The 14591-nt window shown below is 44.1% G+C and overlaps 1 protein-coding gene across 2 annotated transcripts in view; it reads left to right on the forward strand.

Moving 5' to 3' along the window:
- Nucleotides 1–14591, forward strand: part of Anos1 (anosmin 1) — a 209656-nt gene that overhangs the window by 35879 nt on the left and 159186 nt on the right. For both annotated transcript variants that reach the window (XM_004647183.2, XM_023707448.1), the window contains exon 2: nt 7589–7636. In XM_004647183.2, the coding sequence (XP_004647240.1) occupies nt 7589–7636 (48 nt within the window). The remainder of the gene's footprint in view (nt 1–7588; nt 7637–14591) is intronic.

Consider the following 14591-nt stretch of genomic DNA (forward strand, 5'->3'; position numbering starts at 1 on the left):
ACCATTTTTTGATCATAGGTAATGATTTGTACTTCTTTTAACTTGAGTGATAGAGTTAAGTTCTCCTGTGTCTTTTTTTTTTTTTCTTTCTAGGCTGTTTGTTTCAAATACTCTGTCCTGTGCTTGAACAGTATTATAAACCTGTGTTTCTATACGTACAGGCTGATATTGGCTGTTCCGTACCAACACCTGGTTATCTTAAAGCAAGATGCACGAGCTCTTTTATGATTTTCCTTTCAAATGTTGGTATCTAAATAATTGGTTTTCATTTATCTTTAGCCTTCCTAGGTGGGTTGTCTTTGAGTGACTGAGGGTTTTCTTTCTTCCTTGAAGCTTTTGAAGAATTATTTTTCTTTAAGGAAAAAATCAAAAGGCTGGAAACGGAGAGACTGAACATGTCAGAGGCATCGTGGCTGGGCGCATTTGACTGAACTTATATAAACTCTTTGAAAGTTGGCTCCATGTAGGTTCATGTTTGATTTAGTTACAGCAATAAAAAGCAGGATGTAATCTTTATATAATTATGCAAGTCCCCGCTGTCTGATCTTACCTGGAGGTTGCACTAATCACTCTAGAGACAAACCTCTTTCTAGCCCAAGGTACTTTGAGGCTTTATCTTTGCTGGCCTTAAGCCAGGATGAGACTTTATTGCAAAGACTCAATTTTATTTTTTGTCGTCAAGTGGCTTAGCTGGGGAAGGCTATTATAATCTGGGGAAGAACTCCCCCCCGGGGTGGGGTGTTGAAAGGCGCTGGGTCCTGGAATTTTCCATTACGCTTCTGTTCAAAGAGCAGTACAGGTAACCAGCCACGTAGGTAGGCGGTGACAGTGCCCCCAATACGCACACCCGGCTGGAGCAGAGCGGCCAGGTGGAGGAGGGGGTCCACCAACCTTTCCGGTGTCACGAATAAAGCATGGCTTTTAGATATCTTGTGCAAAGATAAGCGGCTCTCTAAAAGCTGATGGACGGCCATTGAAGTGCAGAGTAGCTGTGGAATCTTGGCATGGGGTGCACTGCTAAAAATACAAACAGGAAACCCACAATTTATGAAGGAAGGAAAGATACCTTTCTGGGGAAACGCTCTATGTTCGTAGATGTGGGAGATGTTTCCTGCCTACACTCTATGTGGATGTCTATGCAGGAAATGTTTCCGTAGCAAAATCTCCATGAAATACATTCAAAAGGCACATGTTATACGGAGGGAGTTCTGAAATAGGCAAACGCTTGCTAAAAGTGATCGGTACTAGTAGGTGCTATAATTGACAATAAAATGGTAGATGCTCTATAGTGAAAAAACACAAACTGTTTACCCTATGAGTGACCAATCACAGGAAACAGAAGCAGCGTGCTGTATCATTGCCCATTCATCATACTGACAAGTAACCTAGCACCCCAAGAGAGGAACTTGAGAGGCACCCCACAAGTACTTCTTACTGGGGGTCCAGCTAAGGAGTAGGGCGCTTCCCAGGCCGGGCCCTGCAATGCATCCCCAGCACTGCAAATAGATCAATACACTTCCAAATCTCATTCTAACAAGATGGAATCAGCTAGTTGAGGGTGAATGCTGTCCATTAGAGCAGGGAGATTTCCAGGCTAGGATCACTCCTAAAATTAATGATAATGGAAAATAACAAAAGACACGACTGCGGTCATCACAATGGACTATTTTTTCTTTTTGGACATCTAACCTTGTGTCAACCCTGTTGTTAAATGCTAGGCATGGATTAGCTTTTTTAATCTTCCTAAGCATTCCATGACACAATGCCTTTACTAGTTCAAAAAAAAAAAATCCTAATCATAATAATCTTTTATGCTGGCTTACAATTGCCCCAAATATTTCTTTGCAGTGACAGAGCTTTTCAATTATGGTGAGTGGAAAGTCTTACTTAATTTGAAATGCCTTCATTGAGATAATGTATTGGTAAGAATTCTCAGGAAAAGTTAAGCAAATCAACAGACTAGCTCTGTGGTCTTCCTTATAATTTTTTTTTAATGTGTGTGTGTGTGTGTGTGTGTGTGTGTGTGTGTGGCCAGCTCAGCCCACCAGGGGGCGGGGCTGGCTGGCATGTGGTGCTGGGGGATTGAACCGTGGTCCCTGATGCCTTGCCAAGCTTGTTCTAAGTAGGTGCTTTAGACCATTGAGCCATCTCACCAGCCCCTGTGGTCTTCCTTATGTTGATATTGCTGTTGGTGTTGTGGATGTTGTTGGGGATGTTAATGTTGATATATTAGCCAATAGAGAGTGAAATATGGGGCTTTGGGGAAGGGAACAAAATCAGTATAGAGCAGGTCAGAAGGTTTGCATTTGGAAAGCAAAGGCCAGTGAGTGAATGCAATTTTTGATGAGTTCTTTTGCTGAAATTTTGCATTCTTCAGTCAAAGGAGACAGAAGTTAATTAAGGTACACCATGTATGGGAACTTTTATTCTATTTTTTCAATTAATGCTGATTTACTTAATGAAGAAAGTATTTTTAGAGATAAGTCGGAATCCTCTATAATCTGCCTTCTACCTATGTATCTGCTCTTGTTTTTCTGTTCTCCGTCTCATCAATCTGATCTGCTGCTTCATCAACATGGATTGTGAAGTTGTCACTAGGTAGGTCTGAGGCAGGGCCCCTAACGAGGACAAAGCTCAGCTTGGCCCGGGGAGGCCCTTGCAATCTCATGGGGCAGAGTCTGTGGGGCAGGTATTCCAAGTCTGCTTTTGGAAGATGGCTTTGGAGAAGTCATTACTGTAGGCAGGGACAACCTGGTCACGCTGAGGGAACTGTCTCTGCTTGGGACAGCCCCAGTCTTTTGAAGGTTCTGCTGGAGTCCAAGGTTTAGAACAACGAATCAAGACTGCTAGGTGTCCAGTGGTAGCTGACTGCCCCTGAAAATCTCTTTTCTTGATGTTCTCAGTGTTGAAATTACATGAGACGAGCTGTATAAATATAGGACTTATTAGTCTTGTGTTACCTGCTTTTAGACAGATGTTCCCTAAATAAAGGTGGTTTAAGCCTCCCTTGCAAGCCCAAGGACCTGAGTTCGATCCCCTCTACTGCATGCCATGCTGCCCATGGAATGATGAAGGTCGCATGCCATGCTGGACATTGTACCGGCCAGCAAAACTCAGGACAGTGGCACCCTATGTAATCCCAATGCTGGAGAAGCCTGTAATCCCAATGCTGGAGAAGCTGAGACAGGAGGATCACTATGAGTCTGGGCTGTGTCTCGAGACCTGGTATTAAACAAATAAATAATGCATGGATATAAAATGAAATTTTCCAGTTTTAACTAAAATTATACGTCCAGATGAAGAATCACCCTTGTTTAGCAAAAGTAAAAGTAGTTTTAAGATCCTGGCTGCTTCAGAAGGAAACAGCCATCACGCTTTTAAATGAATAACCACTTAAGGGTCTGGGAGGGAGTCTGTCCTCTGTCACTGTGGTGATCTTCATCTTTGGACCTTCTGGATCGGTGCTCAGCTCTTAGGGATCTGGAGGGTCCTTCAGAGTCCTGGCAGCCTCACCTCTCTGTGTAACTGTGGGCGCATTTACTGTATTATTCACCGTAGAGTGTGGTCACTAGCTTCAAGGTTCTGGATAGTTTTACTTATTTTTTTCCCCCTTCTCAGCTTCTGGACTTTTTTTTTTGGCAAAAGCAGGGATTGAACTCAGGCCCTTGCGCTGGCCAGGCAAGCGCTTATTCTACTGAGCCGTCTCCCCGGCTCCTTCTGGACTATTCAATGCACAGACGAACCGTGTGTGACTGTCTAGCATGGTTTTGCAGGCTGGAGCCACAGACTACCAAGGCAAGTGGTGCCCATCACATAAATGTGGCCAGTAGCATCAGTGTAACAGTAAGAGTGAAAGAGCCAGGTACAGAGGCTGCCATCACAGCTTCTCTGGTGGGGGCCGGGGAGATGGCTCAGCGGAATAAGCACTTCCCTGGCTAGTGCAAGGGCCTGAGTTCAATCCCCGGTTCCACAAAAAGAGAAAAAAAAAATACAAGAGTGGCAGATGCACATGCACAGCTTCTGTAGTGATGGGAGCATGGAGACCACTTGAGCCCAGGAGTTTGAGACCAACCTGCTTAACAGAGCGAGACGCTTCCCTAAATAAATACTACATAAATAAAAAGTTCATGGGTATATAAATAAATGTCAAAGGCATATTGCCACACCGACACTATTTGGCCAGCAAATAATTTCAGTGCAAGTGCTAGGTTGTCATATTTAGTGTGTGTGTGTGTGTGTGTGTGTGTGTGTGTGTCCGTGTGCACCCATGTGCACCCAAGTCTATCCAGCCAGGGCTCTCACCCAGGCCCTCTCACATGCTAGATAGAAGCTGTGCCTGTGAGCTGCATGAGCAGCCCTACCCCCCTACACTTGGTGGCCTCAGGTTGGGGCCATCTCTAGGAGCTCTGAGAATTGCTGTGTTGCAATGTAACAGGAACACCAAGCAGCCCCACCTCTGTGACATTCGAGCTGGGGATGGAGTCTAAGACTTGGAGTAATACCTCTCAGAGGGCAGCAGAGCATATGCAAAAGCTCCCCCGAAGAGTGCGACAAGTGTAGGTCTCGTTGACAGCCCACTTAGAGAGATGGAGTCTTCTACAGATGAGACTGGGTCCACCTTCTCAGGAGAGGAAAGTGCAGAAGGGAAGGAAACAGAATATGGACCCGTGTTGAAGTCCTTAGCACAGGGTGCAGGACCCACTGGCCTGATTGCTGTAGGCTGCAGGTCTGCAGGCCACGGCTAGAAGAAAAGATCCTCAGACACTGGCCTCAGCTGGTCTCTGAGTGGGGCTCAGCTCATGCTAACCCTGAGTCTCTAGGAGGAGCATTTCTGCTTTTACTCTTGAACAGTGAGATGAGATTAGGTTGGGACTGGGGCCTACTCCCATGGGTGTGGCTCTTGGAATACCTGACAGGATCCAGCTCCACTCAGCGTAAACCGGGGGAGACCCACAGTGTGTTTGATGAGCCCCCATTGGCCCCGGCAAAGCCTAACACTGCACCGGAGGCCTCAACTCCTACTTTTTTTTTTTTTTGTATTTTTTTTAAGGAAGGGCCTACAGGGTGTTCAGGGTCTCACTACTAGCTCAGATTCGTAGTGATTCGCCTGTTTACTGCCTCCCAAGAGCTGGGATTATAGGCGGGTGCCCCCATGCCCAGTCTCAATTGCCTTCTCAGCGGGCCCCTGGGGCGGGGCCAGCAAGGCAGGCCGGGGGATTAAAACCTGGCCCTTCTGTCTGCTTGCAGGTGCTTTAGTCAGCTGTCAATTCCCACTTTTATCAAATCATCCAATCAATACATGAAGAACACATCAATACATGAACAGTGACTCCGCTTCGACATGCTTTTCTACTTTTCTGCGCTTTAAATTTTATATTTGATAATGGAAGAATCACAAAGATGCATTACAATAATCACAATAAAATAAAACCACAATAAAAAGTACACAAACCTCACAGACCCACCCTGGGTGGCCTACAGCCTGTGGGCATCAGGTGGCTGCTCCTGACTTTGCTCCGAGCTTCTGCCTGTTGTACTTTCTCATTTCCAGCCCTGCTTGTGGTGCTCCTCATCCTGTTTTTGACCATTCCTGGGTCTGCTGCCATCCGTGTGAGCTGTGTGCGCACGATGAGCCCAGTGGCTCTCTTTCTGAAAGGCTGAGGTGTGCTGTGAGCTTTCTTTCTGGTCTCTGCCCTGCTAACACCCACGTGGTGGTAATGAAGCCATGGCTACCCTGTGTCCAGCTCTGGCCTCATCTCACGCATATCATTTCCTAGATCAAAACCCTTGCAAAAACCGTAGTTCACGTATTACCCCAGATTCATTCCTCATTTTTTCTGAACCATTGAATAGCTTGACAGACAGACAGACAGACAGATTGACAGATAAAAGGACTATTTGAGGATCTGTGGAACTGTGTAGCAAGATAGGTAAGTCGAATCTATTTTGGCTAAATAGGTTTGTATGAATTATTAGGAGTTGAAGCTGAAAATGTTGAGAATGAGAGAGAGAGAGAGAGAGAGAGAGAGAGAGAGAGAGAGAGAGAGAGAGAGAGAGAGAGAGAGAGAGAGAGAGAGAGAGACAGAGAGGCTGAATCGCTAAAGTGTCATTGTAGGACTCAGGTCCTTCTTGCCAACATCGTTCAGCTATATGAGAAGGGTTTCTAATCTTGTACAACTGAAATCTGTTTAGAAACACTGGGAATCCTGTATCTGAAGTTATATCATTGAGCAAAGAATATATGAAGATACGTTGCTGAGAGAGAGAGAGTGAGCAACGTAGGGTGCCTGCCTACAAAGGAATCTGATCATCTAAAAGTATTTATTAAACATGGAGGGAACAAAGTGCTGTCCCATTTAGCATCCTGAAAAGCATCGTTTTCATGGAAAGAAGCCAGGAACAAAAGATGACACGTTGCACAACTCTGTGTATGTGAGATGTTCAGAAGAGGTAACTCATAGAGACATCTTGGTAGCTTCCAAGGATGTGGAGGAGGAGAGAAATGGAAAGAGAAATGGAGACACAGCTTTCTTTCTGGCCTGATGAAATCGTTCTAACATCAGATAGTGATGTCAGTTTCACGGCCTTGTGTGTGCACTAATATCATTGAATTACATGGTTTCAGTGAGTGGATTTTATGGTATTTGAGTTCTCAATAAATCTGCCTATAAAAGTTTAGAGATCGTAACATAGAAAATAGGCCAGTTTTTCTCTTCTCTTGAAACTTGAGAGAGCTGAGGGTCGTGTATCCTCCATGTTGGGTGTGGTTACTACCAGCTTTCCCGAGCACCCCCGCTATTAGTACAATCTGACTGCAAATATCACAACCAAAGCATGCCCCATGTCCCAAATCGTATGTGGGTGAAATCCTTGCTACCAAGTAGAGATTCTAATGTTCAGGTCAGCGAATCACTTTCCTAGTGCTTGAATGAAGGTAAAACCATGCCAACTGGTTTTTGTATGCATCCACAGTATGGTGTACACTGTTCATATAATTTCAAAATCATGCATCGACCTGCTCACCAAGAGTGTCTTGTAGCGAGGCGTAACCCGGGTTTCTTTTGGTCATCCCGTGACCAGGTGCATGGCATACTGCCATTATGCATGTTTGCACATTGGTAAAAGTGGACCAAGGAGACCTCCTCAATCCAGTGAATAGAAAGGAGAAGGCTTGTCACTGCGGGTCTGACACCCAACCTCAGACTCTTATTAGAAACTAGGTGAGACCAAAGCTTCCAAGATGCTCAGTTTGTAAACTTACCAAGTCTGCTTCCTGAGGAATAAATTTCTGAAGTTCATTTTCCTGTAGGTCTGTCTTTCATTGCCCAGCATGCTGAATGTGGCTCAGACTCCCTTCCCTTTTACAGCATGGAATCTTTATTAAAATTTTATGTCTTTCTGTCATGAACTCAATGACGGAGCAGGCTTTCCATTAGAGGTGTTTCCGATGTTAGAAAGAGGGAAACGCATCAACCTTGCAAGATGGTCTTTTGTTATGCAAATATTTCAAACCAGTATGCACATGTGTGTGTGTAGCTTTCAACTAGGGAATTATTTCATGGATTGATGTCTCCTTTTCTTTTTGCAGAACAATGGGTCCCTGGTTTGGTGCCAGAACCACAAGCAGTGTTCTAAGGTATGCCCTCTAAAATTACCTATGAGAAAATGGTTAAATGCTATAAATTTTAGAGTATAGGTTCACAGGATATTGGAAAGATGGTGGAGAGAATTCACATACTCCATTTCTGCTAGTGATCATATTTTATTTAACTGTAGAACAAGAGAACACTCTAGGCATGGTGCTGCACACTGATAATCTCAGCAGTTGCAGGCTGAGGCAGAGGGATCGCTGTTAGCTCGAGGCAGGCCCGGGTTACATAGTGAGTTCAAGGCCCAACTGAACTACATAGTGAAATCCTGCCTCAAAGAAAAAAGAGAAAAAGAGAGAGAGAGAGAGAGAGAGAGAGACAGAGACGGGGGGGCAGACACAGACACACACACACAGATGGGGGAGAAGGAGGGAGAGGGAGACAGAAACAGAGAGACGGAGAGAGACAGAGACAGAGAGAGAAAGAGAGATAGAGACAGAGACACACAGACAGAGACAGAGAGACGACAGAAATGAAGACAGAGACAGAGACAGAAGAGAAAGAACAAAATATATGTTGGAATAATGCATGTACATAAATGTATTACATTTTATCGGTTGGATAGATCACCGCACTGTGATTAAGATACAGGTATGCATACTTCTGTGTACTACCTTATTTTCTCGTTAAAAGAAATTCCTTCCAGTTACGCCAGACTATTTAGTGGATTGCACTTACACCTACATTGTTTTGTATGTTGTTTGCTAGGCTTACAGGACTTGGTTGCTAAGTAACTTTATTCTTTGATCAGTTTCTTTTGTGCTTTTGGGCATTCCTTGCGGTACACATACATGTACTCTAAGGTTTGTCATTATCTGCGCTCACAGGCTTGCTAAAGTACATTTCTTACACAGTCCCAAAACATCACGAGTTTACTCACACACACACACACACACACACACACACACACACACACACACACACTCACACAGTGGTGAGGCTGTATTTTATCTAGTGAAAAATGTACTCTATAGATGAATAAAGTTTACAAAGCATCCTAAAAATAACCAGAGCAATTTTGGGGTCAGAGCAGTATTTACAAAGCTCTATTTCATAAATATTACTATTAGGGCTAAAGTTGAACATTATTTCACAGCTAAAACTCTATCTGGGAAATACATGATATATACTACTGAAATATATTTTGAAGAACTTCCTTACTTTTTTTTTTTTTTTGGCGGAACTGGGAATTGAACTCAGGCCCTTGCGCTTGCCAGGGAAGCACTTATTCCACTGAGCCATCTCCCCAGCCCCATTACTTTCAGATGCCTTTTAGATGCATTATCAGAAGGTAAATGATTCCAGAATTATATTCCTCAACCAAAAATCTTGCTCATAATGATGCATTTCTACAATTATGCCTACTTTATCCATTTATTTTATTTTTGCAAAACTGGGGATTGAACTCAGGCCCTTGCACTTGCCAAGGAAGCGCTTATTCCACTGAGCCATCTCCCCGGCCCCCTTATCCATTTAATTAATGTGAATGTTATTTAAAAACTAAAAGGGCACTGGAAAGACAGCATGGTAGTCTAAGCACCTGCTTGGCAAGCGCAAGGGCCTGGGTTTGGTCCCCAGTAACGCATACCATGCCGGCCCAGATCCATGCAAGACTCTGAAACTGAGTGTGGTGGCGCAAGCCTGTAATCCCAGAGCTGGGGAGGCTGAGACAGGAGGATCACTACGAGTCTGAGCTGCATAGCGAGACCGTATACCAAATAAATAATTAAATAAAAGATTTTTTAAAACATTAAAAAACAGAAAACTGAACGGTATTTGTGAGTAGATGTGAAATGATTTGGTGAATGTGAATTTCATCTTTCTCACAGTTCTGGGAGTTGAACCCCGGGACTTTCAGGCTTGGCAAGTGCTCTAACTACAGTACCTCGTTCCCATCTACTTTTCTATCCTATGAGTCTTAAGGAAAAATGAAATTCCTGCTTCCTGATGCATTTACTTGTTTATATAAAAGGTTAAGTGTTTGCTTTGACAAGACATTTTGTAATAGCTAATATATGGATTGTTCTTTAAGTTAAAGTGTGGGTAAATTATGTCAGATGAAGTTTTGAAATTCATGCATACACACATATATACATATACATAATATTTAAAAAAAATATATATACATATTACATACATACAGTACACACACTGCATGAGGTTGAGCAAATTCCATGAGGATTGCATTATTTTGGTTCCATTTGTATAATTGGGTATTAACATGAGTGATAATTTGTTACATCAATATTGTTTTTCTTTACACCAATTTTCTCCTTAGCCTGCCAAGAAATTAATTATTTTTTACAGACTTGAAGGTAATATGAAAAGTGAGGTTCATTTGTGTTATTTTTAAACATTGCAATGAAAGAAAATTGCAACCCTGGGATCATAGATTGTTAAACCACGTTTTGAAATGGATTCATGAAAGCCGAAGCGAGCCTTCGAGTTTCATAAGAAAAGCAATCAATTCTGCTTTGCCTGAAATCAAGAATCGATCCGCAAGTCACGGCTCACTCCGTCAGAAAGTTTGGAATACATTATAAGAGGCTGACACAAATTTAAGAGTTGTGTTTTATCGGGGGTCCGTGGGGACCGCTGGGCGGGCAGCTCACACATTAATGAGGCTTTCTCCTTTGAAATCCATTGCAACTAGATATGTGTGTAGAAAATGGCAGAGTGTGTGTGCATGTGTGCGTGTGTGTGTGAGAGAGACTGGGGCTAACGAAACCCTGAGGAAGTTTTTCTTCTCAGTTCTTAGATCATTGAGGAGTATTTGAGGAGTGGGAGTTCGATTTCACAGGTAGGGAAATTGAGGCGTGGTCATACTCGCTAGATAGTCGTGCGATCCTTGAGCAAGTCAGGTGGAGCACACTAAGGCGTGAGTCACTCACTGTTCCTAATAGGACGTCACCTATGGATAAACGACTTTATATTTATTTATCGTATTTTAGGGAAGGGGTCTACGGGGTGTTCAGGGTCTCACATCTAGACTGGGCTCGTAGTGATCTGCCTGTGTTCAGCCTCCCAAGAGCTGGGATTACGGGCGCCCGCCTCCACACCCAATCTCAATCGCCATCTCAGCGCGCCATGGAGGTGGGGCCGGCATGGGAGGCCCCAGGGATGTAACCCCTGGCCCCTGCGCCTGCTTCTAGGTGCTTCAATCCGCTGAGCTATTTGACCGGCCCTAGGATAAGCAACTTTAAACGCTATTTATTTTTTCTTTTCTGTTTTCAAAAAGAATATTGATAGATATTTGCCACACATAAATTTGCATTTCCTGTGTGGAGCTGGTGCCTGTGTGTTACATATCCTAATCCTTTCGTTCACCCCATCTCCTCTCCCCCCTCCCATCCCTTTTCCATTTGAAAGACCTATCTACTTCTGTTATCTTTTTTCTCATTTATAGTTAGGGTTTTTTTTTTTTTTTTTGTTTTTGTTTTTTAATGTATTTGGCACAAGGTCTGCAGGGTCTCACTACGTAGATCAGACTCATAGTGATCTGCCCGTGTTCAGCCTCCCAAGCGCTGGGCTTACAGGTGCGGGCCACCACGCCCAGTCTCAGTTGCAGCCTCAGCGTGCCTTGGGGGCGGAGTCGGCTTGTGGCATGCCGGGGATGGAGCCCCGGTCCTTGCGCTTGCCTAAGCGGGTGCTTTAGTCCTCTGGGCTACCTGGCCGGCCCTGGGGAGGCTTCTGTAAGAGAAACCACGTGATTTCAGTTGCCCCCAGGTTTTCCTACAAACAAGTGGAGTTCATCTTAAGTGATGGCAGAAAACTGCTCCACACAGTGTGAATACCATGTGTTCCTTCTCCCTTCATACGCTCATGGCCTTGTATGCTGCTGCTGCCGCAAGTAGCTCCCGTGAGTTGTGCTGCTGTAAGCATGCATATGCATGGATGACGGCAGTGAGAAGATACCTCGGAGGGAACTGGCTGGGTCCAGAGGAATTTCTGTTCTTGGTTTTTTGAAGAATCTCCTTACTGATTTCCACAGTGGCTGCACACCTTTACGCCAACGCCAGCAAGGTAGAACGCCCTCCCGCCACAGCCTCTCTGGTCATTGCTTTTATGTGATTTATTGATGCTTGCTCTTCTTTCTGGGGTGAGATGGCACCTCAGGGTTGTTGTAGTCTACATTTCTCTAATGGCTAACAAAGTTGAGATGAAATGCCAGCAAAGCAGAGTTCCTTTGCTACCTATGTGACTTGTCAAAATCTGCTCTTTTTCCCAGGCTGCGTCCCACAGAATGGAATCAGCACCACACTCTCAAAGGGTTTTAGGGGCTCACTACATACAGGATTTCATGCCTCCTCAGATGCCTTCTGTCGTGGGTGAGACAGATTGTGCTTGGCCTCTGAATCCAGTCTTTTCTCTTTCCCGCAGACTAAACCTAACAAAATACTAACTAAAGCCCAATTCCTCACCTGAGGGTGTTGCTAAACTGAATTACTGTCTCAGTTAATTTTCTTTCATAACTTGGACAAAATGCCTGGTACCCAGAATTAAGGAAGAAAGGTTTATTTAGCTCACAGTCAGAAGAGGTTTCGGTCCATACTCGGCTGGCTCCAAGGCAGAGCGGCACACGGCAGAGGGCAGCAGCTCATGGTAGCGGAAAACAGCAAAGAGCACAGGGAGGGGCGGCAGCAGCAGAGGCAGAGGAAGCCTTGCTTTCTTCCAGGCTCTCTGCCCCAGGGTGGGTGAGGCACTCACACCCATAATCCCAGCAGCACTCAGACCCATAATCCCAGCAGCACTCACACCCATAATCCCAGCAGCACTCATACCCATAATCCCAGCAGCACCCATGCCCATAATCCCAGCATTAGCTCACGAATTAATCACAAATTCCAGAACCCACCCCATGACTACATGAGGCTTTGGGGGGATAGCTAGACATAGACCATAACAGGGACCCATCTGTGTTTCTACAAGCTCCCTTGCTGCAAACCATGGCCTTAAAACCAATTTCTAGCCCACTAAATGCAATATAGAATTAATGCCAAGGGTGTTTAAGATGCCACTTCAAAAGAAAAAGACTTAGTTAGACAACTTACTTCATTTGCCTTTATTTTCTCTTTCTGCTTCCTAGAATATATATCAATAGCAGGGGTTCTGGCGGCTCTCTTGGGCCATGGAGTACCTGAGAGGATGAATTTGTTCTAGTCTGTCTGTCTATCTTTCTGTCTTCTATCCGTGTGACTATCATTTATCAGCATGTGTCTTTTCTGTCATCTATTAATGTATCTAATACGTATCTTTTTATCACCTGCCATCTTTCATCTTTGCCTTTTATTTTCTCCACTTTTTTCTTTCTTTCTTTCTTTCTTTCTTTCTTTCTTTCTTTCTTTCTTTCTTTCTTTCTTTCTTTCTCTTTTTTTTATATTTTAGGGAAGGGTCTACAGGGTGTTTAGGGTCTCACTACTAGAACGAATCATAGTAATCCACCTGTTTACACCCTCCCAAGAGCTGGGATTACAGGTGCGCACCACCACACCCAGTCTCAATCAGCATCTCAGGGTGCCCTGGAGGCCGGGCCTGCAGGGCAGGCCTGGGGATTGAACCCCTGTTCCCTGCACCTGCTTGCAGGCACCTTAATCCACTGAGCTATTTGGCTGGCCCTTCCTTCTTTTCCTCTTTCTTTCTTTCATTCATTCTTTCTTTCTTTCTTTCTTTCTTTCTTTCTTTCTTCTTTCTTTCTTTCTTTCTTTCTTTCTTTCTTTCTTTCTTTCTTTCTTTCTTCTTATTCACCCACGCATCCACTCATCCACATAGCCATCAGAAATCAGTGTCTGTCTATCTATCTATCTATCTATCTATCTATCTATCTATCATCTATCTATCGTCTGTCTATCTTCTATTGGATTTCTCCTTTGACATAAATATTGCATATTGCATTTATTACATCCATTTTTTTTTTTTTCTGTCTTAGTTACTTCTCTCTTTGCTGGGACAAAGCACCTGACACCCAAGATTCAATGTGGAAAGGTTCATTCAGTTCACTGTTTGTAGAGGTTTCAGCCCATAGTTGGCTGGCTATGTGCCCCTCAAATCTCGTCCAGGCTACCTGCCCTTAGATCTGGTAGCACTCACACTCGTAACCCTTTCCCAGCATCCCACACTCTGAAAAAGCCCTCTCCTATGACCACAGGAGGCTCTGGGGGGATGTCGAGACATGAGCTGCAACACTTTTCATGAATTTAATCAAGTCTTTGACACACGTCCCTGTTGTGCAGACACGAAAATCCTGCTTTCACTTTACAACTTTAACATGAGAATTGCAGTTATCTGGCACCATCTCCACGGTGACGGTGGTGCCTACATGACACTCCATCATCCTGCAAGACCGGGAGTACCCAGCTGCCTTCCCCTGGGTTTCACACTCGACTCACCATTTGACTTTGCGTTGGTGCACTGAAATGCAAGCATTTAAGGCCTCATCTGGGTCTTCGGTGTGCGGCTTTGATCTCAGTAGGAGTTCGGTTCTTATTAGGGTTGTGACTTCACACTCTTTGCCACTATTCAGGTTTATTGAGAGCCAGATCTGGAGGTAAAGAAGATTGGTTTCTGCTTGTGTGAACATCTGGGTGGGTTCATTTGACATCTGCGAGATGTATCACAGGAGGTCAAACCCCTGCAACATAATTAAATTGGACTGTTGGGGGTTTTATTTTGTGCTAGATACTTTCCGTGACTTCTGTGGTAATGACTCTAAAAATATAAAGCCCAAGGCACACCTGGGCAAGAAGCAAAAAGAAAATGTAGGCTTACACCAAAATGCACTGTCTGTCCACAAACCGCATAACCTATGTTGAATGTCTTTTATTTGTTTGTCATTCTGATAAAACATGATCAAATTTTTAGGTGTCTTATCCACTTCCTTCTTACTGTTATACTTAGATAGTATCCCCTGCCTTTGCTTTTTTATTTGTTAACTATTTTTTGGTG

This window comes from Octodon degus, unplaced genomic scaffold (assembly GCF_000260255.1).
Source record: "Octodon degus isolate 3935 unplaced genomic scaffold, OctDeg1.0 scaffold00291, whole genome shotgun sequence".
NCBI lineage: Eukaryota > Metazoa > Chordata > Mammalia > Rodentia > Octodontidae > Octodon > Octodon degus.